General features: G+C 42.1%; 1 protein-coding gene across 4 annotated transcripts; it reads left to right on the forward strand.

Annotated features, from left to right (window-relative positions):
- Positions 1-14,717: 14,717 nt before the first annotated feature.
- Positions 14,718-22,560, forward strand: LOC105058085 (phosphoserine phosphatase, chloroplastic). 4 transcript variants are annotated; one of them, XM_010940874.4, is made up of 9 exons: positions 14,723-14,896; positions 15,284-15,321; positions 16,042-16,294; positions 16,400-16,532; positions 16,629-16,736; positions 18,699-18,792; positions 19,794-19,943; positions 20,032-20,085; positions 22,146-22,560. In XM_010940874.4, exons 3-9 carry the CDS (start codon positions 16,057-16,059, stop codon positions 22,266-22,268), a joined length of 900 nt encoding a protein of 299 aa, XP_010939176.1. In that variant the 5' UTR covers positions 14,723-14,896; positions 15,284-15,321; positions 16,042-16,056; the 3' UTR covers positions 22,269-22,560. The 4 variants fall into 4 exon arrangements, with proteins under 4 accessions (XP_010939179.1, XP_010939176.1, XP_010939178.1 ...); XM_010940875.3 differs by having other exon boundaries at positions 14,724-14,874; XM_010940877.3 differs by lacking the exon at positions 15,284-15,321 and having other exon boundaries at positions 14,718-14,874.
- The last annotated feature ends 93 nt before the right edge of the window (positions 22,561-22,653 follow it).

The following is a 22,653-nucleotide window of genomic DNA, read 5'->3' on the forward strand; positions in this document are numbered from 1 at the left end:
TAACGATGCTTATAAACGTCGTTAATTTTTTTAACAGAAAAAAAAATATAGATTTTATATATAAAAAAAAAATACATACATTTCTGTATAAAATTATATCAATTATTCAAACATAAACCTGTACAATCACCACCATTCACACCAAAAGCAAACTTCAATAGCAAATTTAACCAAACCAAAAGACATTGTTTTATATAAATAAAAATAAAGTACTAATCGTCCATTACAATCAAGAGTTCAGCCTAACTAAAAATATACAGAAAATATAAGACTACAATAAAAATAAAATGATGTCAATCTGTAGGCGGATGGTCGTCGCTATCTCCACATGACGTGCCGCCGTCTCGACGGGTGTCTGATGTGCCAGGAGCCTACAAAAAATATATGAAAAGCTTGATTTTCATATCTATAAATAAAAATATATAAAATTTTAAATTAATATAAAAATATATATTTAATAATATGTGTTTACCTGAGATGGGCCATACATCTCTAATAAAGATGTAAGTCGATCAATCTGTCCCCTTATGGCTTGCATCTCGGCACAGCTCTGTCGCATCTCCTCCATCTCAGCGGTACGACTCTGTCTAATCTCCTGTATCTCCACCTCGAGTCTGCAGATGCGTGAATCCTGAGCATCTACTGCAGCATGCTGCATATATCTACTAACCTCAGATAACTGAGTAGGGGTGACTCCTACTCCATAATCCCTCACTCGACCGTAGCGCTCTGGTCCCATCAACTCTGTGAATATCTCGACCTCGATACGGCTCTACTGCGTAGATACTGCGGACTCGTCATCACGCTCCACAATGAGAGATGTAACCCTCTCCTATATTTATTTTGAAAATAAGAGTTATACATTAATAGCTAAGAAAATTATATTAAAATCATTGCAAAAAATAGAATATTAATAATATCGTATATATAAATCTCTCGACTCATCTCGAACAAAAATACCATCCTGATGAGTATGAGTCATTCGATAAAACTTCACTTTATCGGGTTCCCTTCCATGCTCATCCACCTACATAAATAATTTCAATTTTAAGCAAACAGTTATAATAATTAAAAAAAATATATGAGTATCATGATACAAACATGGTCCACGATACATAATGATATTAGTTATATAAATATTTTAACATAAAAATTAGAAGTTAATTATGAAAGTTTAAGGAACATACAAACTCCTGTCGGAGTCGTGCATAACTCTTCGACCCCGATGTATGAGGAACAGACTGAGCTACTCGTGCAGCTCTACCAATAGCAGAATAAGTCTGTAAAATAAAGTAAAAAACTTGTTATATATATAATATATAATATACAATATAAATCAATATTTTTATAAAATATTTAAAAGAAAAGATAATGAGCAGATAATATATCTGTGCCCTCTCGGAGAACCAATAATGAACCAACTCCATCCACTGATGAGGAGGTACATCAGGAGGATAATTCCTAGCAACCTCTTCCTCTGTCATACCCTGTCTCATATAGTCCCTCTTCAATTGTGCTCTATATTCTTTTCATTTGCGGTTGAGAGACTTCATTACAAAATCATGAGTGGATGGAGGGAGAACAAACTTGCTCTATAAAAAAAAAAGTCGCGGTCACCGCGTCGGAGAAGCTGGAGTTGAGGAAGCCGCGGTCGCCGCCGGGACCTGCAAGGGAAGTCTAAACCGGAGGTGGGGTTGCTCCGGCAAGACCCTCCGACGCTCAAGTCAGTTCTCTGCCTCAACAAGAATGGAGTGCTCGAACGGAGAGTTTAGCAGAATTTTTAGATAAGGCAAAAGAGCTTAGAGAATAATGTATCTGGGTCCCCCTTTTTATAGGCGGGGGAGGCAACAGACTGATGGCGACGTTTGTAACCGTCTGGTAGTGGGCCGCCCATGGTCAGGGGAATTGATTGCGAAAGATAATGGAGCAGACACGTGGCCATCATCATAGCCCGCCACATAGGGCCTATTGCAGGTAGTGGAGCGGCGTCCGTTGCCGCTAGTTGTCAGCGAGTAGTGGGATCGTGCAGCACCTGCCGCAGGGATCGGAGCAGCATCATAGCTGTTGACACAGCCTGTCAGAGAGTAGTGGGATCGTGCAGCACCTGTCGCAGGGGGAGGTGGAGCCGCGCGAAATCTGCTACAGGAAGTGGAACAGGATCTTGGCAGTTATTGTTATCTGCCAAGGGACACGGATCTGTTGATCAAGGCTCTACAACGGTCGGAGTTCGGCCTTTGCAGGAGTCCGGGAGGAGCCCCCCCTGTGGTTGAGGTCGTGGGTGGGGTCCGACTCCAGTAGCTGATACTGAGGTCGGAGACTGGGGTCGGAGCTTGGCTCCCGTAGGAGTCCGGACGGAGTCGTCCTGCTGCTGATGGAGGAGCCCGGCTCCCGTAGGAGTCCGGGCGGAGCCGTTCTGCTGTTGATGGAGGAGCCCGGCTCCCGTAGGAGTCCGGACGGAGCCGTTCTGCTGTTGATGGAGGAGCCCAGCTCCCGTAGGAGTCCGGGCGGAGCCGTTCTGCTGTTGATGGAGGAGTCCGGCTCCCGTAGGAGTCCGAGCGGAGCCGTTCTGCGTTGATGGAGGAGCCCGGCTCCCGTAGAAGTCCGGGTGGAGCCGTTCTGCTGTTGATGGAGGAGCCCGGCTCCCGTAGGAGTCCGGGCGGAGCCGTTCTGCTGTTGATGGAGGAGCTCGGCTCCCGTGGGAGTCCGGGCGGAGCCGTTCTGCTGTTGAATTCGGCTGCGGGTATTTTTATACCCAACACCAGTCCCCCTACTTCCGAGTTTGAATTTCAAGCGAAGGAAGTACACAGAGAGAGATGCGCGCAGCCGGAATCGCCCCTTCGAACTTTGCGCCCTGCCGCCCCCATTTAATGCGCGTACGTCAGAATCCGTTTTTCGGTGAAGGTAACTTGAAGAGTCTTTTCGGAGCTCCCATCGGAACGCGATCCTAAGCGTCGCTCTGCGGGAATTCGCGAGCGGTCAACCCTCAATGGCGGTGAAGGGGATAAGCGCGCCACGCGGCACACATCAGTTGGCCCAGGAATACCCGCCGCCATAATTGCGCCAGGATCCATCGGCTATTTAAACCCCTTAGTCCCTTCGTGGTTTCATCCTGGCGCCATTCTTTTCATTTGAGAGTCCTGCTTCTCTCGCCCCAGTTCTTGTCTCCTTCCCTTACACCATGTTATCTACTCGGGAGGCTGTCCTCGAGAGAATTCTTAGGGTTTGGAGGAAGGAGAGAAGGAGAATGGCGGCCGGTGAGAATCTCCGTCGTCCCAAAAGGAGCCCAAGGAAGAATTCCTTCAACAACAGGGGTTTAATAACGGGGGCTGTCGGTGAAGTTATTCTGCCCGCGAATCTCGGAGTAGCAAGGTGGGGTGATACCGGTCAAGAGGGCAGAATAGCCGTCATAAGCCATGACGGGATCCTTGACGCCGTCGGGGCCGAGAGACCAGAGGCGGTCGGTATCGACGGTGGGGCAGTAGAACTTGTTGCGGGGACGGTGGAAGTAACGCATGCCGACCTTGCCGGAGCGTCTCGGGTGGCGGCCGTCGTTGCCCCTTCCGTCTCCGGAGATCTACCCCACCCCTTTCCCGCTAAGGTTGGGACCTCGGGAACAGAATGAGGCGAGATGGGTGAGAGCTGTTACACGCACTGGAGAATGCGACTGAGAAGGATAGAGACGGAGTTCGTAGCTCGGAGCGGTCTCCGGTTCGTCCCGCCCGAACCGTGCCCGCGATACTTGCGATGACGTGTATCTTCTTTTTCCTGACCCACCGGATCCTGTAACGTGTACTTCTGTTAAATGAAAAAGTGATTTTAGTACCTTGTTTGCATCTTGTGTTAAATAGTTGTCTGCCGAACTTCTTCATTTTCCTTTCCTTCTCTTTGTCTGTGTTACGTCGTTCCAGGGTCGTCGGCGACCTTTTCAGTTCATGTCGTTCAGAGATACCCGCTTGTCAGGTTTGCTCGGATTTTTCTCCGCTGAAGTCGAGGCTAAGTTCGGCTCCCTTGATAGTCCGAACGGAGAAGCCCTCCGGAGGTTGGAGTAGCTCGGCTCTCGTAAAAGTCGGGGCAAAGTTTTTCTGTAATCAAAGTCACAAATAAAGCCCGGCTTCCATAGAAGTCCGGGTGGAGTTGTCCTGTAGCTGATGTTAACAGTAGAGCCCGGCTCCCGTGGGAGTCCGGGCGAAGTCCTTTTGGCGGTGGAACCCGACTCCCGTAGGAGTCCGGGCGAAGTCCTTTTTGTGGCGGAACCCGGCTCCCGTAGGAGTCCGGGCGAAGTCCTTTTGACGGCGGAACCCGGCTCCCGTAGGAGTCCGGGCGAAGTCCTTTTGTGGCGGAACCCGGCTCCCGTAGGAGTCTGGGCGAAGTCTTTTTGGCGGCGGAACCCGGCTCCCGTAGGAGTCCGGGCGAAGTCCTTTTGGCGGCGGAACCCGGCTCCCGTAGGAGTCCGGGCGAAGTCCTTTTTGGCGGCGGAGCCCGGCTCCCGTAGGAGTCCGGGCGAAGTCCTTTTGGCGGCGGAACCCGGCTCCCGTAGGAGTCCGAGCGAAGTCTTCTTGGCGTAGGAACCCGATTCCCGTAGGAGTCCGGGCCTTCCACTTCGCTCATGTCAGGACGAGGTTCTCCTCCTGTTCCTGACAGGGCTGCAGGGGCACATTAGGGCGTTGCGAGGCCTCTCCCCCCATCCGGTCTAAAGGAACCGGGCCTTCGACTTTGCTCAAGTTAGGGCGAGGTTCTCCTCCTGTCCCTAACAGGGCTGTGGGGGCACATTAGGGCGTTGCAAGGCCTCTCCCCCCATCCGGTCTAAAAGAACCGGGCCTTCGACTTTGCTCAAGTTAGGGCGAGGTTCTCCTCCTGTCCCTAACAGGGCTGTGGGGGCACATATGGGCGTTGCAAGGCCTCTCCCTCCATCCGGTCTAAAAGAACCGGGCCTTCGACTTTGCTCAAGTTAGGGTGAGGTTCTCCTCCTGTCCCTAACAGGGCTGTGGGGGCACATATGGGCGTTGCAAGACCTCTCCCCCCATCCGGTCTAAAAGAACCGGGCCTTCGACTTTGCTCAAGTTAGGACGAGGTTCTCCTCCTGTCCCTAACAGGGCTGTGGGGGCACATATGGGCGTTGCAAGGCCTCTCCCCCCATCCGGTCTAAAAGAACTGGGCCTTCGACTTTTATAAGGTTGCCCTCTCATTTTCGATATCGTCCGCTTGAATTGTCCCAAGACAAACGGGCACGCATTTTTTGATTAGGACGAAATTACTGATAGTACATCCGTAAGTTTTCTGAGCTCCAAGATCGCGGGAGGTCGGCTCCTCCGAGTTCCTTAAGATAATAAGTTCCAGGTCGGACTACTTCTTTGACCTCATAAGGTCCCTCCCAGTTTGGGGCAAGCTTCCCCTGGCCCTGTGGCTGTGAGACAGCAGCTCGCCGGAGCACTAGATCCCCTGCTTTGAATACCTTGTTCTTGACCCGGGCGTTGTAATATCGGGCAACCTTCTGTCTGTAGGCTGCCATTCGAACCTGAGCAATCTCCCACCTTTCTTCCAGTAGGTCGAGGTTGGCTCTGAGACTTTGCGCATTTTGGGGTTCGTCGAATACCACGACTCGTGCCGACGGGAGTTTAAGCTCGATCGGGATGACAGCTTCCGTACCAAAGGCTAAAGCAAAGGGAGTCTCTCCTGTAGACAACCTCTGGGTGGTCCGATAAGCCCATAGCACATGATAAAGTTCGTCCGCCCAAGTTCCCTTTGCTTTTTCGAGCCTGGTCTTAATCTCCTGCAAAAGGGTTCTGTTTGTTACCTCGGCTTCACCGTTCGCCTGGGGATGGGCCACTGATGTGAATTTGTGGGAGATGTTTAGATCTTCACAGAATTCAGCAAATTTGGCTCCCGCGAATTGCCATCCATTATCAGTGATGAGGGTTCTAGGCAAACCGAACCTGCACACGATCGATTTCCAGACGAAATCCTGCACTTTCGCTTCTGTGATTTTGGCTAGTGGCTCGGCCTCAACCCATTTGGTGAAGTAGTCGATTGCTACAAGGAGGAATTTCCTTTGACCAGATGCCATGGGAAAGGGGCCAAGAATATCCATTCCCCATTGCGCAAAAGGCCATGGGGCACTCAAGGGTGTAAGCTCGGTAGCAGGTTGTCTCTGGACGTTGGCGTATCTCTGGCATCGATCACACTTTTTGACATATTCAATTGAATCATGGTGCATTGTTGGCCAGTAATACCCTTGGCGGAGTAGCTTGTGGGATAGAGACCTGACACCTAAATGGCTTCCGCAAGCTCCCTCGTGCACTTCCCATAAAGCGTAGTCAGCTTCCGAGGGTCGGAGGCATCTCAAGAGAGGCAAGGAGTACGATCTTTTGTACAATTTGCCCTCATAAAGGATGTACCGGGAGGCTTGATTTCGGAGTTTCCGGGCTTCTTTCGCGTCCTGGGGGAGGGTCCCATCTCTGAGATAGGTTATTAGCGGGTCGACCCAGCTGGGCTCGTGGTCGATCTCCATTACGAGTCGCGGTTCTTCCGTACTCGATTGTTTTAAAACTTCAAAGAGGACGCCTTTTGGCAATTCGGCCGGAGCCGATGTCGCCAGTTTGGAGAGAAGATCGGCTCTGGTGTTCTCCGACCTTGGAATTTGTCTGATGTCGAAATTGCCAAAGGCAGGGATGAACTCCTTCACCTTCTCAAGATATTTGGCCATACTGTCCTCCCGCGCTTCAAAGCTCCCGTTGGCTTGCCCCACCATAAGTTGGGAATCGCTGTGCACCCGGAGTTGACCTATTCCGAGCTCCCTGGCGATCCTCAATCCTGCGATCAGAGCTTCATACTCCACTCCATTGTTTGTTGCGGAGAATTCGAAACGCAGAGCGTACTCCGCAACGACTCCCTCCGGGCTGGTCAAGATCAGGCCTGCACCCGTGCCTGCCATGTTGGACGATCCGTCCACATGGAGGGTCCAAAAGCTATCGGACGAACTGGCTTCTTCGTCGGGGGAGTTCGGTTGAGTCCTCAGGTCGTCAATTTTGTTTTGCTCAGGTTCGGCCTCCTCGGGGATGGTGCATTCTACTACGAAATCCGCCAACACTTGGGCTTTTATCGTCGGTCTAGGCTTGTAGTTGATGTCGAATTCTGTGAGCTCGATGGCCCATTTCGCCATTCTTCTGGAGATATCAGCTCGGTGCAAGACCGCCTTGATCGGTTGGTCAGTGAGTAACGTCACCGTGTGCCCTTGAAAGTAAGGCCGGAGTCTCCGAGCTGCAATCAACAAGGCGTAGGTCAGTTTTTCTAATTTAGTATACCTGGTCTCGGCGTCCCTCAACACGCGACTAATGTAGTAGACTGGTCGCTGGACTTTCATTTCCTCTTTAACAAGGACAGCTGCAAGGGCTGTGGGAGAGACCGTCAGGTACAAAAATAATTCCTCCTTAGGCTCGGGCTTCGCCAGTAGTGGAGGCGAGCTAAGGTAGCTTTTCAATTCTTCGAATGCCTGTTGGCATTCAGGGGTCCAACAGAAGTTCTTCGGCTGCTTGAGGGTTTGAAAAAAGGGCAGACATCGTTCGGCCGACCTTGCGACAAAGCGATTAAGAGCCGCGACTCTTCCCGTGAGGCATTGAACCTCCTTGATCGACCTTGGGGCAGTCATATTTTGGATGGCGCGAATTTTTTTCGGATTGGCCTCGATCCCGCGCCCCGACACCATGAAGCCCAGGAACTTTCCTGAGGTTACCCCAAAGGCGCATTTGGTCGGGTTCAGCTTCATTCTATACTTTCGAAGAGCGTCAAAGGTTTCCTCGAGGTCGGCTATATGATTTTCGGAAGACCTGCTTTTCACGAGCATATCATCCACATAAACCTCCATGTTTCGGCCGATCTGCTCCTTGAAGATCTTGTTCACCAGTCGTTGATAGGTTGCACCCGCGTTCTTGAGGCCGAACGGCATAACCCTGTAGCAGTAAAGGCCGTGATTAGTGATAAAAGCAGTCTTTTCTTCATCTTCCGATGCCATTCTAATCTGGTTATAGCCGGAGAATGCGTCCATGAAAGTGAGAAGCTCATGGCCCGAGGTAGCGTCCACCAGTTGGTCAATCCTGGGAAGGGGGTAGCTGTCCTTTGGGCAAGCTTTATTCAGCTTTTTGAAGTCGATACACATCCTCCACTTGCCGTTTGCTTTCTTGACCAAGACAACATTGGAGATCCACTATGGATAATTGACCTCCTTGATGAATCCGGCCTTGAGAAGTTTATCCACTTCCTCGGCTATCGCCTTCTGCCTCTCCGGGGCATGACTCCGGATCTTTTCTTTTGTTGGCCGATGTTTAGGGTCGACCGCCAGATGATGTTCCATGACTTCTGTCTCAATCCCTGGCATATCCGTCGGGACCCATGCAAAAACGTCCGCATTCCTTCGGAGGAAATCCACGAGATGCGTCCGCACCTCCTCCTCCAGGCTGGAGCCGATTAACACCACATGCTCCGCATTCCCATCATTCAAAGGAATTGGTATTAGGTCCTCGATCGGGCCGCCCCTCTCTTCAGCGAGGTCGTCGCGCGCATCCAACCCGTCGACTGGACAGAGGTCCGCTTGATCGCTTCTTTGCAGGGCAATATTGTAGCAGTGCCTGGCCAGCGCTTGGTCTCCCCGAACTTCTCCAATCTCCTTGTCAGTGGGGAACTTCAACTTCAAATGGTAGGTTGAAACAACGGCTCTAAGGGCATTGAGGCCGGGTCGGCCAAGAATTGCATTGTAGGCAGACGGCGCCTTTACCACCAGGAAATTCACCAGGGCTCTGGACTGCTTTAGATGCTGACCAGCGGTCACAGTTAGAGCTATCATTCCTTCCGTCAGAACGGCGTCACCAGTAAACCCTATCAAGGGAGAGCACATCGGCCTTAGATGACCGCCAAGAGTGGCCATTCTCGAATAGGCGCTGTAGAATAAGATGTCGGCCGAACTTCCGTTGTCGACGAGAATGCGACGGACATCATAATTTGCTATGTTCAAGGAAACTACGACCGCATCGTTATGAGGGAATTGGACTCCCTGGGCGTCTTCTTCAGTGAAGGCTATGGGCTCTTCAACTTTTTGCCGCTTGAGGGGTGCAGCTGATGTACTGGTTGCCTCCGACCGGGATTCTCCCGAGATGACGTTGACGGAATCCGGCGAAGGCTGGTCATCCGGCCACCCTTTATCATCAACCATAGCCGGAGGTAGTTGTGCGGAAACCTCACGGGAGGGCATCGGATGGGGAAAAGAGGATTGGATGCCGGAAAAGATGGCCGGAAGCGGGTCCATTGAGCGCTCCTTCAAAAACAAGGGTGCTGCGAAGACACAGGCCCCTTCCTCTAGCGCCAATTCTGTTGGTGCAAAAATCCGTCTGCGCCGGAGAAGCTGGAGTTGAGGAAGCCGCGGTCGCCGCCGGGACCTGCAAGGGAAGTCTAAACCGGAGGTGGGGTTGCTCCGGCAAGATCCTCCGACGCTCAAGTCAGTTCTCTGCCTCAACAAGAATGGAGTGCTCGAACGGAGAGTTTAGCAGAGTTTTTAGATAAGGCAAAAGAGCTTAGAGAATAACGTATCTGGGTCCCCCTTTTTATAGGCGGGGGAGGCAACAGACTGATGGCGACGTTTGTAACCGCCTGGTAGTGGGCCGCCCATGGTCAGGGGAATTGATTGCGAAAGATAATGGAGCAGACACGTGGCCATCATCATAGCCCGCCACATAGGGTCTATTGCAGGTAGTGGAGCGGCGTCCGTTGCCGCTAGTTGTCAGCGAGTAGTGGGATCGTGCAGCACCTGCTGCAGGGATCGGAGCAGCATCATAGCTGTTGACACAGCCTGTCAGAGAGTAGTGGGATCGTGCAGCACCTGTCGCAGGGGGAGGTGGAGCCGCGCGGAATCCGCTACAGGAAGTGGAACAGGATCTTGGCAGTTATTGTTATCTGCCAAGGGACACGGATCTGTTGATCAAGGCTCTGCAGCGGTCGGAGTTCGGCCTTTGCAGGAGTCCGGGAGGAGCCCCCCTGCGGTTGAGGTCGTGGGTGGGGTCCGGCTCCAGCAGCTGATACTGAGGTCGGAGACTGGGGTCGGAGCTTGGCTCCCGTAGGAGTCCGAACGGAGTCGTCCTGCTGCTGATGGAGGAGCCCGGCTCCCGTAGGAGTCCGGGCGGAGCTCGGCTCCCGTAGGAGTCCGGGCGGAGCCGTTCTGCTGTTGATGGAGGAGCCCGGCTCCCGTAGGAGTCCGGGCGGAGCCATTCTGCTGTTGATGGAGGAGCCCGGCTCCCGTGGGAGTCCGGGCAGAGCCGTTCTGCTGTTGATGGAGGAGCCCGGCTCCCGTGGGAGTCCGGGCGGAGCTGTTCTGCTGTTGAATTCGGCTGCGGGTATTTTTATACCCAACATAGAATATTAATAATATCGTATATATAAATCTCTCGACTCATCTCGAACAAAAATACCATCCTGATGAGTATGAGTCATTCGATAAAACTTCACTTTATCGGGTTCCCTTCCATGCTCATCCACCTACATAAATAATTTCAATTTTAAGCAAACAGTTATAATAATTAAAAAAAATATATGAGTATCATGATACAAACATGGTCCACGATACATAATGATATTAGTTATATAAATATTTTAACATAAAAATTAGAAGTTAATTATGAAAGTTTAAGGAACATACAAACTCCTGTCGGAGTCGTGCATAACTCTTCGACCCCGATGTATGAGGAACAGACTGAGCTACTCGTGCAGCTCTACCAATAGCAGAATAAGTCTGTAAAATAAAGTAAAAAACTTGTTATATATATAATATATAATATACAATATAAATCAATATTTTTATAAAATATTTAAAAGAAAAGATAATGAGCAGATAATATATCTGTGCCCTCTCGGAGAACCAATAATGAACCAACTCCATCCACTGATGAGGAGGTACATCAGGAGGATAATTCCTAGCAACCTCTTCCTCTGTCATACCCTGTCTCATATAGTCCCTCTTCAATTGTGCTCTATATTCTTTCCATTTGCGGTTGAGAGACTTCATTACAAAATCATGAGTGGATGGAGGGAGAACAAACTTGCTCTATAAAAAAAAAAGTTAAATGAAATAAATTATATAAGTGATTAATAATTAATATACAATATGAACATCAATTCATTACCTCTATAACTCGGAGGAGCTCAACTTTGTACGTTGGAAGCATGTCATTCCATTTTGCATAGCCCAACGGACATAGCTGAGGTCTCCGAGCAACAGTCTCCAAAAATAAAGTCAATAAATAGGCAGCTTCCTTAATTGGTTGACCTAGCTGATTGCACTCCACAACAATTCTCTCGCCCTCACGCATCTGCCACACATCTCGTACTATTGTGGGTCTTCGTCTGGGGCGTACTCTTCCGGATCCGTCTGCAAAAAATACATAAAAGTAACGATATCATAAATATATATAAAATAAAATAAAAATAAAATTACATGAAAGATAATATATACCCTGCACGTGTATCTCATCATCTGGCTGATAAACAGGAGGATCGTGCTGTGCTGATGATGAAGAAGGACAGGGCTCAGAATGCTGTGCAGCTGAACTGACCTCAGGCTGTTGTGCTGAAGAAGACGTACCGACCTTTGTCTGTAAAAATTGAAACTGCACACCAGTATATCGTCCCCTGCGACGCATGATGTCACCTAGCATTTATATAAATAAAAAGTAGAATCAGTTAATATATGGAGTAAAATAACACAATAATTAATGTAAATTATATACATCATAAATAATTATTATCAGTAACAATCAAGCAGTAGTATTTTCTTCAAATTCTGTCCTAACCAACGTCGTCGTAGCATTTAAATCATCAGCTGACACAAAATTATAGGGCATACATTGTGTATAAGTGTCATCGTCATCATCCTCCACTTGATTTTCCATATCATATAAGTCACTAGATTTTGTTTGGATGACAGTAAACAAATCTTTATCTTTTGCGTCTTGTACATAAAATACTTGACAAGCTTGAGATGAAAAAATGAATGGGTCATCCTTCAATAACACACCAGTATGTATCAACCTTGAAAATTTTACAAGTGTAAATCCATTTGCATCTTGTTTCAAATCCCTTGGTGAGTTTATGTCTACCCAATCACATCTAAACAATACTACTTTAAATTTTTCATAATAATCCAACTCAGATATCTTTAAGTACACCATAATAAGATTTTTCATCCGCTTCCATCATAACACCGCTATTCTGTATTTTTCTAAATTTCTTTCGTTCTCTAGTATGAAATTTAAAGCCATTAATTATGAAACCATTATATCTATTCACAATCTTGTTAGGTCCTCGAGCAAGAGCTATTAGTTTATCTGAATTATTTATCTCCATCATCTTTGATACCTAAAAAAAATAATATGAAGTGCTGTTGAGTTATCTGATATAAATATGTATCAAAAATTAATGTATCCCACAATTAAATATAAATCATACCTGATTCGAAAGCCACATAGGGAATAACTCGACCAACCATCACTGTTCAATCCTTGCATTAGGATGAATGTTATGATTGGCTCGTCTCTGATAAATTAAAAATTCACTGCATAAAATATAAATATATCATTTAGAATATTATATCTAATATAAATTTTAAATCTTAATGTCATGTCTTAAATATACTAACCTGCGATGGTCAGATATTATGTCACTATGAAGTAACACATAACGATGTGCTTGTGCTAAGGATTTTTGATCAAGTACAATACTTTCAACTCTTCTCAAAAATTTTTCAGCAGTTGAGAACTTATACAATTCTGCATTCTCCACAAAGTCATTATGCCGTTGAGGTCGACTAAAAATAGTCTCTACACCTTGAAGATATCTTGAACAAAATGTCAAACATTCATCAGCAATATATCCTTCAGCAATCGAGCCCTTGGGATAGATTCTATTTCGCACATAATCTTTAAGACGCACAAGATACCTTCAAGAATTAAATATTTATTAAAATATCAGTATGCTGTTATTTCTAATAAAATTATCAAAAAATTTAAAATTTGTAATAATACCTCTCAATAGGATACATCCATCTATAACGTACTGGTCCATCAACTTTAACTTCTAAAGCTAGGTGAATAAGCAGATGTACAACAATAGTGAAAAATTCAGGAGGAAAAATCTTTTCCATCTGGCAAAATGTAATTGCAATATCGGACTCTAACTAATCAAGTTCTCGAGGATCAATAACTTTGGAACATAATGCCTTAAAGAATGACGATAATCGAAGTACAATTGTAACAACTTGTTTCGACAATGACAATCTTAAAGCTATTGGAAAGATATCTTCCATCAATATGTGACCATCATGACTTTTGAGATTTAAAAGTTTAGATCTTTTAGATGCACACATCATGAAATATTTGATGCATATCCATTAGATACCTTGATACTTTTCAAAACTCCCAAAAAATTATCCTTTTCTCGAGCAGACATTGTGTAACATGCAGGATCAAAAAATTATCCATCAGGTACCTTGATACTATCCCATTCAGAAAATACATTAATTCTATAGGTCAATTACAGTAATCAAATGATATGCAACAAGAACCGAAAAAAATTTCGACAATATTTTTTCTTAGTTCTCCCGTATAGAAAAAACAAAAGAAAAATACAGTCCGAAATTTTTTTCGAACCCTCAGCATACCATTTGATTATTGTAATGACCTATAGAATTACTCACATTTTTCAAACTGTCCATATTGGACAATCAATTGACCAATGTATATAATTCTTTTACCCGTACAAAAATAAATAAATGTACGGATATAATAGAATATATATATTAATCAAAAGATGGGTCTATAGTTCTATGCAATGTAATTTTTTTTAAAATTAATTCATAATTAATATTGCTTGGCATCTTTCATCGGTCTGAGCGCGTAGGGCTGGATGCCTTCGGCGCCAACTGGGACCAAAGACCCGAGCGCGCAAGGCCGAGACCTAAGTCTCATGCATGTTAATTAAATATTATGCAATGTGTCGTAAACTTTTAACAACTAAATTAGATAATTATTCGATGGCAACCAAATAATAAAAGAATCAATAAAATAAACCCTTAAGATTGCTAGCAAAAATATCCCTCAGTCTAACAAAAAAATTGATATATCAATATATTATTTATATATTATATCAATATTATGTATATAATATTATATGATATTTAATATTATATAATATTTAATATATATATTACATTATAATATATTATCGATCATATTATTGTACTTTATGTTTATATAATAAAAATATTAATTCTATAATAATAATCAATATATTTTATATGATTAATATTTTATAGGACTAATAAATATATCTTTATGAAAGCTATTAATTGTTAATATATCAATAAATATAGTAATATTTTATTTATAATATATTATATATGATTAATAAATATATATTTTTTTAGAATATATTATAGTTAATTTTGATATTATATAACTAGTGATTTTGAATCATAAAATATAAAATAAGTTACTTATGAATATCTAAGGATCTTGTGTCTTTAATGATCGTATCATTATAAAATTTAGATCATTGGTAATCTTAAATTATTTTTATAATTTTATTTAGATTATTAAATGCTATTTAAATAAATTTAGGCCGGTTCGTTTGCCTGGGACGTGATAAACCGGTCCTATGGAACCAGTGAACCGGCAGGGTGTTGGTACGAACGGGGTTCCCTTTTCAGTTTCCAGATACCAAAATTCCACGGTGAGAGCGGCGCATTAACCTCGTCCTTCTTTGATCCAGGCTCCAACGACAGGAGATTTTTTGCTATTCGAACCGCTTCAGTTTGGATCTTGATTACTTTCTGTCGCCCTTGTAAGCTTCGATCAGAATTTCGGTAAATTTTTCTCTGTTTTTTTTTTCCCTCGACTTAATGTGTCTAGAATTGTTCTTCTGGCGCTGCTTTCTGCTTTATTATTTTTTTCTCCCCATCCTTTTTTCCTTCTATATTAGCTATTCATTAGAGTAATGTATAGATTCGAAGGTCTTATTGGTCTGTAGGTTTCGAGGCACCCGTGGCCTCTTCTTCTCCCAATTTCTCTTTGATCCTTAGGTTGGCACGTTTTGGAATTGGTATGTGTTGTTAGATCCTAAAGAAGGCTGTGTCTGTGGAAATGGAATTCGGTTATTTCTTATAAAAGTCGATTTTCTTTTTCTGGATGAGTGTTCCGAGGATGAGGACTGATCTGTGCTGACTTATTTGCTCTAATGTTGTTTCTCATAGCGGTGAAGAAGAAACACAAAACTAAACTGTCCAAATAGGTAAGAAAATCGAAAACTGGAACTTTCTTCTTTGCAAGAATCAAATTCATTTTGTCTGATATTTTGTGTGTTTTTAGCATCAAATGAAGTTAGATAGTATTTGGAAGTTTGTGTTTTCTTATAATCTGCTGTCAAACGGAATGCCAAAACGACATCGTATTATTTCAATTTTCGAATTAGCATCGGTCGTCTTACTGAGTTTGAAATTTTTGTTTGGTCCAGATAAATTGTTAGCTTCACTTTTCATCGTGAAAGAAACAAAAAGTTTTTATTGTTATATTTCTTAAAATCACGGGCTTCATTTGGAGGGTTTTCTTTTTTCGAAGATCATGATTCCTTCTTTTATGAAAATTTTAAGTCAGAAACTTTATCTTTTTTGGGAAGTTTTTGCTTGCTAATAGGGTAAACGAACAAACATTAGCATGACTTTGAAGGTTCCACCTTGAGTGAAAAAATATCCAACGTTACGAATTTTGAGATGTATCTAGTTTTCACAGCATAAAAACTATTTAGCATAAACACAAACTTTTTTAATTTCAGATAGCATGCAAAATCACAACATATTATGATTTTGGAATAGATCCAGCTGCACCCTTAATGTAATTTATATTTTTTAATGCTTTGATCTTTCCACTCCTTTCCTTTTGTCCTTTCATGTACTTAGTGTTAGCATGGTTCTATCTCATGCTGATGTCATGACCATATATTCTCATTTTATAGGTAGTAGATACTTTGATGGCTGGGCTGGTTAATGTGCGTATAAACCCTGTTTGCCCATCCCACTATCTGAGGCGCTCTCCTCTTCCTACAGTGATCTTTTCACCATCGATATCTGCAAGGTTACCAGAAATCTCACTTAGCCTCTCTTCCAGTATTATGAGAGGCATCAGACCTCTCACTCTGGCAGCAGCCTCATTGGAGCCGGCAAAGACTATATCTGGCACCCACTTTGACAACACTCAACCTTCAAAAGGTCATTTCCAAGAACTCTTGAGATCTATGGAGGTATGCTTATCTATGATATAATTTTATTTATCGAGTCTCAAGTTTGAAATCCTATATGATTCGTTGTTTCTAGAGGTGCTTGATATTTGGCGTAGTGCTGATGCGGTGTGCTTCGATGTGGATAGCACTGTATGCTTGGATGAGGGTATCGATGAACTTGCCGATTTCTGTGGCGCTGGAAAAGCTGTAGCTGAGTGGACAACTAAGTAATTTCCTTTGTGTTGTTACTTTGGTAATAAAACCATGGCATATTTTGATGAATTCAGTTTAAGAAGTTTCATTCGATTCTCTGATGCTCACAGGGCAATGACTGGTTCAGTTCCTTTTGAAGAGGCTCTAGCTGCCAGACTTTCTTTATTCAACCCTTCACTGTCCCAAGTTCAAGATTGTCTAGAGAAGAGACCCCCAAGGTATCAATTTTTCCTCGTCCAAATACATGCTAAAGTTTGGTTTCCGATTGTCATATTGCATATGGAGTTCCAAGAAGAAGCTTCATTATTGTCACTCTTGATTAAAAGAGTTTCATTAACTCAATCTTTAATCGGCAAGTAATATGTTTCATCTTGTTAGTTGATATATGAATCATATGTGTGCTCTGTTATGACACGTTAACTAATGATAGCTCTAATTTTTCTATTTTCTTCTTGATTCAAACCTGTAATTACTATCTTATTTAATGATAAGTAACTGTTCCACATTATTATTCCATTTAATCTTAGCTCTGAGCTCACCTACTTGACTGATATATGCATTGATTATTCTGCATCATTGGGTCTGCTCTTTCTTGTAATTGTGCATCATCACTTCTGTTTTTCAACTCATGTCACTCTATGGTTCTGCTCTTTCTTGTAAATGTGCATCATCACTAAATCTATTAGGTGCCTAGCAGCCTGATTGATTGGACATAAAGAAATCTTTTTTCCTGGTTCTTACAACCAATTCATAGAAATCCATATTAAGGTCCCACGACGTAAGGTCGCTGCTTGGTTCTTCTTATTTGATTTCTTAATCAAAATATCAATTATGTCTACTTTTAAGTCCTGATTGGTTCCTGGGCCTATCAGTCTCATGTGGATGAACAATTTATATGAGAGAGAGAGAGAGCACCACGTCAATCCCAAAGGATAAAATTGCATTCTGTAATTTATAAAAAGATCACAGCAGTAGAACATGTTTGCTTTCACCTGAACTACCAAAGAAGGAAAAGATACACCAATTATATTTATTTAATAGCAGGGCAGGGTGAATCCTTTTCCAAAATGAACTTCAATATGCTTTATGTTGCTAGATATGATGGATTGTCATCCAACAGGTGGTCAAAACCAACCTAAATACAAACATTGAGAAATTAAAATTTCATAAACCCATTTGGAAACATTTCAGAAAAATTATTGAAGTGTCATTACCTCAATTGTTCCATGATAAAACTTATTCAAAACATCATATCATCCATGTATAGCATAAGAGTCCTTTTTGAAGAAACCATGAACTTTTACAAAACCTATGTAACCATGTAATATATGACAAGCTGAAAGTAGTTACTATCCTATTTACCCCATTGATATATAAAACCTATGATACTTTGCAGTTTCATAAAACATGTTCAGTGGGGAAAAAGCAAATAATGAACTCAACTTTTCTTTATCTTATCATGATCCCTTTTTTCTAAGCATGATGAATCATTCCCTTAATTGACATCATTTCATTTACCTCCTCCTTTTGGTGTCTACTTTTGATTAGATAGGAAAGGCATGAAGATCTTATATGATTAAATGAATCAGATACAGGGCATATAATCAATAAAGACAGAAAAGGGGAAGTAAAGAGAGGAAGAAAAAAGAGCATAAGTGCAAATACTAAAGGATGCTGATGGAAGGAAACTGTAAGGCAAATTACGAACAAACCAGAAAAAAGAAATACTGGTTTCTTCCTGGATATTCATGTAGGAACACCTCCAAAAGGAATTGAAACCAGTATGTAGAATTATACCTCCAAGAGAGGAACAAGAACAGTCAACAACAAATAACATAACTTGAATATGCCTTCGAATCTTTAGAAGATATTGCTTCTCTGTAACATGACATCATAACTTACCATATATCATGAGAATGGTGGGTTTGGCTTATATCTGGCCTTGTTGCCCAGCCAAACCAGATTCTTTGAAAAGTTGTTATCTGGGTATAGGGCTTTTTAAAGCACATTGCATGAACTGTGTGCTTGAAAATTGCAGTGTTAGTGATATATCACCGGTGCATCAGTAACGCTATGCTTATTTCTGCTTACTTCTTTCCTGCACTTTACAACAATTCACCTATAGCTGCTACTGCAGTTCTCATACCATTGAACATGTTTCAATCATGCCACATTTGTAGGATTTCTCCCGGCATTGCTGACTTGATTAAGAAACTGAAGGCTAAAAACACTGATGTGTTCCTGGTATCTGGAGGCTTTCGCCAAATGATCAATGTATGCTTTTGAACTTCGATGTTCATGCTTTATATAAACAGTTATTATAAAAGAATATTATTAGCAAGATAATATTTTTTTATTAATTTGTGATGGAATTGATATAAACATGAAATTCTAACTACTTGATTTTGTCTATTAATAAAGTACTTTTCTTTCTTTTAGTCCATGAAATTAGATGGCAAATGAAGCATGAGAAATGAAAGGGAGAACTTAAGAGTTTTGTACCTTGATTGTAAACAAACCCATGGTTGCAATGTTCAGATCTATGTATCACGCATAAGAGGTGGAAAAACTGGGTCTTACTTGGGTCTGTCATGACCCTAGGCCCCACAGCAGTATGAACATGCCATTGCCACTACATATCTTGAAATTATGCCACAATGGCCACCCATACCAACCCTTGTTGCAGAACATGCCACATTACTTATACTTGTTTTGGTGCTGCTGGATGACCCAAAAGCTCAGGTGTGTAGATGTAGCATTGATGACTCTTTATTATATTGCTAGAGCAGAAAGACAATCCAGTAATCAGGACCGAATGGAGGCCCCAAATTTTGACACCTCATCATTCACCTCTGGCCCCTCCAGCTGGGCTTGATTCCATCAGGTCGTCAAGGTCTAGCCATATCAAACCCAACTAGACCGGTTCCTCCAGCTGTGTTGATTCAGAATTATCCAAATCTGATCCACCTGAACTTAAGCAGATACACAAAATGTTCGTTTAAGTCTGGGTCCAAATCCTAGACCTGAAAGATTTCCCTCATTTCAAGAGGAATGATATAACAAGAAATTCACTCACTGGTATTGCTGATATTTGGCCAAATTGGACAACTGATGTTGTGGCTCTGCAGTTTCCTCCTTTAAGTGTAATCTGTTGTGGAAGGACATTTTTTTCTTATAGTTGTTTGTTTTACATCACTTGCATATTTCTTTTTTTTTTTTTTTAGTTGAAGAGACATATTCTTGAAAATTATTAATGATATGAAGTTTTTGTGAAGCCTGTTGCCATGCAGCTTGGAATTCCTTCTGAAAACATTTTTGCAAATCAATTGCTGTTTGGGAACTCTGGGGAGTTCCTCGGGTTTGACACCACAGAGCCTACTTCTAGGAGTGGTGGGAAAGCTACAGCAGTGCAACAGATAAGAAAGGTCCATGAGTTATCTTTTGGCAGGATGGTTTCTTTACACCAAATGTTGCTCAATGATGATAATCTTTTCAACTATGTTGTACTTACAGGACCATGATTACAAGAAATTAGTCATGATTGGAGATGGTGCAACTGATCTTGAGGTATCTTTGATTTTTTCCAAAAATTCATCTTGGCTCTTTACGGCATTATATTAGAATGGACTCCGAAAATATGTTATTTGAATTGTACTAACGGAAACAATTAGCTTGTGTCCGGCTATCATTCTTAGCCATGACTTAACATTATTAGTTATAGATTTGGAATTAACCAAGAAGAAAAGGATAGGAGATTAATAAAATAAATTGTTTTCACTATTATGTTTCTGTTTTCACCCATCAAAAAGGCAAAAGAAACATAATAGATCATGGATAAGATCAAAGAGGACCAATAACAAAATTAATTTATTGCAAATGAGATTAAGGTAATGAGGTATAGGGACCTAGATCCTAAACTGACGACTCTAGATCAAGGTTCAAAGTACTGAGAATTAATGTTGTATCAGCAAGGGTATGGCACATGCTGTATTAAGGATCATCCCAACAGAGTATTGATGGGTATGCATAGATGCTACCAAAGACACTTGCCTCTTGGTATGGCCTTTTTTGACCTCTAAAATCTGATTTTGGGTTTTTCTATTTTGTATCATCTAAATATATGATTTCACAAGCATTAAAATGGGAGTATCAAGTTAAGTGCCCTAGTCAAGTTTTTTGTAGGTATTGACGTTGTTAACATGCATAAATATCACATAATTTGCAACCTAGAATACATGTAAAAGAGAGATATAATATATATTAAAATTATCGTAATTGGCAAGCAAGCAAATAAAGAAAGAATATGTTTATAATATCATTCGACAATAGTATCGCTGTCACATGCAAATGATTTCAATTATTATCAATGATCACATGCAATGCAACAACTTTCTTATCTGTGTCTTGTTTATCCTTTTTTTTTTTTTTTTTTTTTTATAACATGGACCGAAGTGCAAGCATTCAGTCATTTTTCAAAAGAAAACCTAGAAAAGAGGTACTTAGTCATTTCCTGTTGTGGAGCATTGGTCTTGGATCTGTACCAGTTGATTTGCATTCGTGCATGTTGGTTGTCTTTCACAAGTGGAAAAAGAATTGAAATAAAAAAGAGAGAAAATTTCTTTGAGCATTAAGGAAAACATGCAGTTGTGGAAATCTCTTGATTGGTGCTGAAATAGAGAAGCATATGTTTCTATAAAAAATGCTATGGTTCCTTAATACATATATGATACAACAAGTGCTTGCACAAGTTAATCTCTGAAACCAGGAGGGGAGAAAGGAAACAGATCTTCTTATCCATAGCGTGCACTTAAATGATAGGGTTCTAGTGAATGTTGTAAGAAATGAGAAAGATGAAGAGAAACTGTATCTGAAATGGAAAGATAAGAGAAGAGTCAGTGGGTCACCCAAAATTTGGGGTAAGGAGTATTATTTTAAGCATCTAAATTGAAACATGAAAATAGAAGTTAAATGGAATTAGTGATTACTTATTTAGAATCTTCTTCATCCAAGTGACCAAAATAACTGGCTATTATTGATGATGGCTAGCTAGCGGAAACCAGCATGATCATAACAAGTGACATACAATGTGTACTCACATTTCAGTCATCAAATGGCCACTATGAGTCAATTGAATTTTGCCCATGTACAATCCATGGAAGTACTCATTTTATATTCATTTTTCAGTTAATTCAATAGCTAAAAAATGTTGCCTTTTGAATGATACTCTATTGTCCAATTGTAATTTGTAAGGCTATATATTTTGGCATTTCTCTTGATAAGGAGGATTTATTAAAGCCATTATTAAATTGGGGCTCCAAGACAAGCTCTGACATGATAGGAACTTAAATTTGAATTTTAAGACCAATTAAGACGAGGAGAGGATTGACTATAACAAATTGATGAGAAACAATATAGAAGAGTTGGGGCTGACAATTGACATAGCCCATAAAAGAAAACGCCCACCCTAAATAGTTGGATATCAGAATTATTCTTAATTGCATTGTTATTTATTTTTGCACCCAGAATGCTCATGGGCATTGTCTCATATTATTGGAAAGCATTCTTGTATCTGATGGGAACTGTTATATAACCATTTAAGTCTCAAATTTTATACGTTGACTTTGAAGGCTAGGAAACCAGGAGGGGCTGACCTGTTTATCTGTTATGCGGGGGTCCAGATGCGAGCAGCAGTTGCAACAAAGGCAGATTGGTTGGTCTTCAGTTTCCAAGAACTATTGACCTCCTTGTGATAGCCCAAGTTCTTTATCTCAATGCGATTCATTTTGTTCTGATTTTCTTATATTTCCTTGGGCTGTTCTACAAGTACAAATAATTTATTTATATTTTTTGAAACATTAGCCATATGCTTCATTACAAGGAAGATATGCTGCAAGGGTTTTTATGTATTCAAGTTATGTATTCAAGTTCCGATACGAACATGTATCATGTTCTCTTTTATTTGGTTTTATAAACTTTTGTGTGTTCGGATTTATATCTTCAGTGTATGACGTAACGATATATGCTGCAAGGGTTTTCGTCTTTTGCTGATATGCCTTCACAATGTCCATCAAGGAGGATTGGATCAAAAATTTTTGTTGTTTGCAATTTAGGAGGGATGGAGGACTGGCAAATAAT

Source organism: Elaeis guineensis, chromosome 15 (genome assembly GCF_000442705.2).
Source record: "Elaeis guineensis isolate ETL-2024a chromosome 15, EG11, whole genome shotgun sequence".
In the NCBI taxonomy this organism is placed as follows: Eukaryota; Viridiplantae; Streptophyta; class Magnoliopsida; order Arecales; family Arecaceae; genus Elaeis; species Elaeis guineensis.

What these genes read in the sequence shown, in the direction of transcription:
- LOC105058085 (XM_010940877.3), top strand. Translation starts at nt 16,057, where the DNA reads ATGGCTGGGCTGGTTAATGTGCGTATAAACCCTGTTTGCCCATCCCAC. An exon ending in CTAGAGAAGAGACCCCCAAG is followed by an intron (nt 16,737 to 18,698) that starts GTATCAATTTTT and finishes CCACATTTGTAG; the next exon opens with GATTTCTCCCGGCATTGCTG. An exon ending in GCTTTCGCCAAATGATCAAT is followed by an intron (nt 18,793 to 19,793) that starts GTATGCTTTTGA and finishes GTTTTTGTGAAG; the next exon opens with CCTGTTGCCATGCAGCTTGG.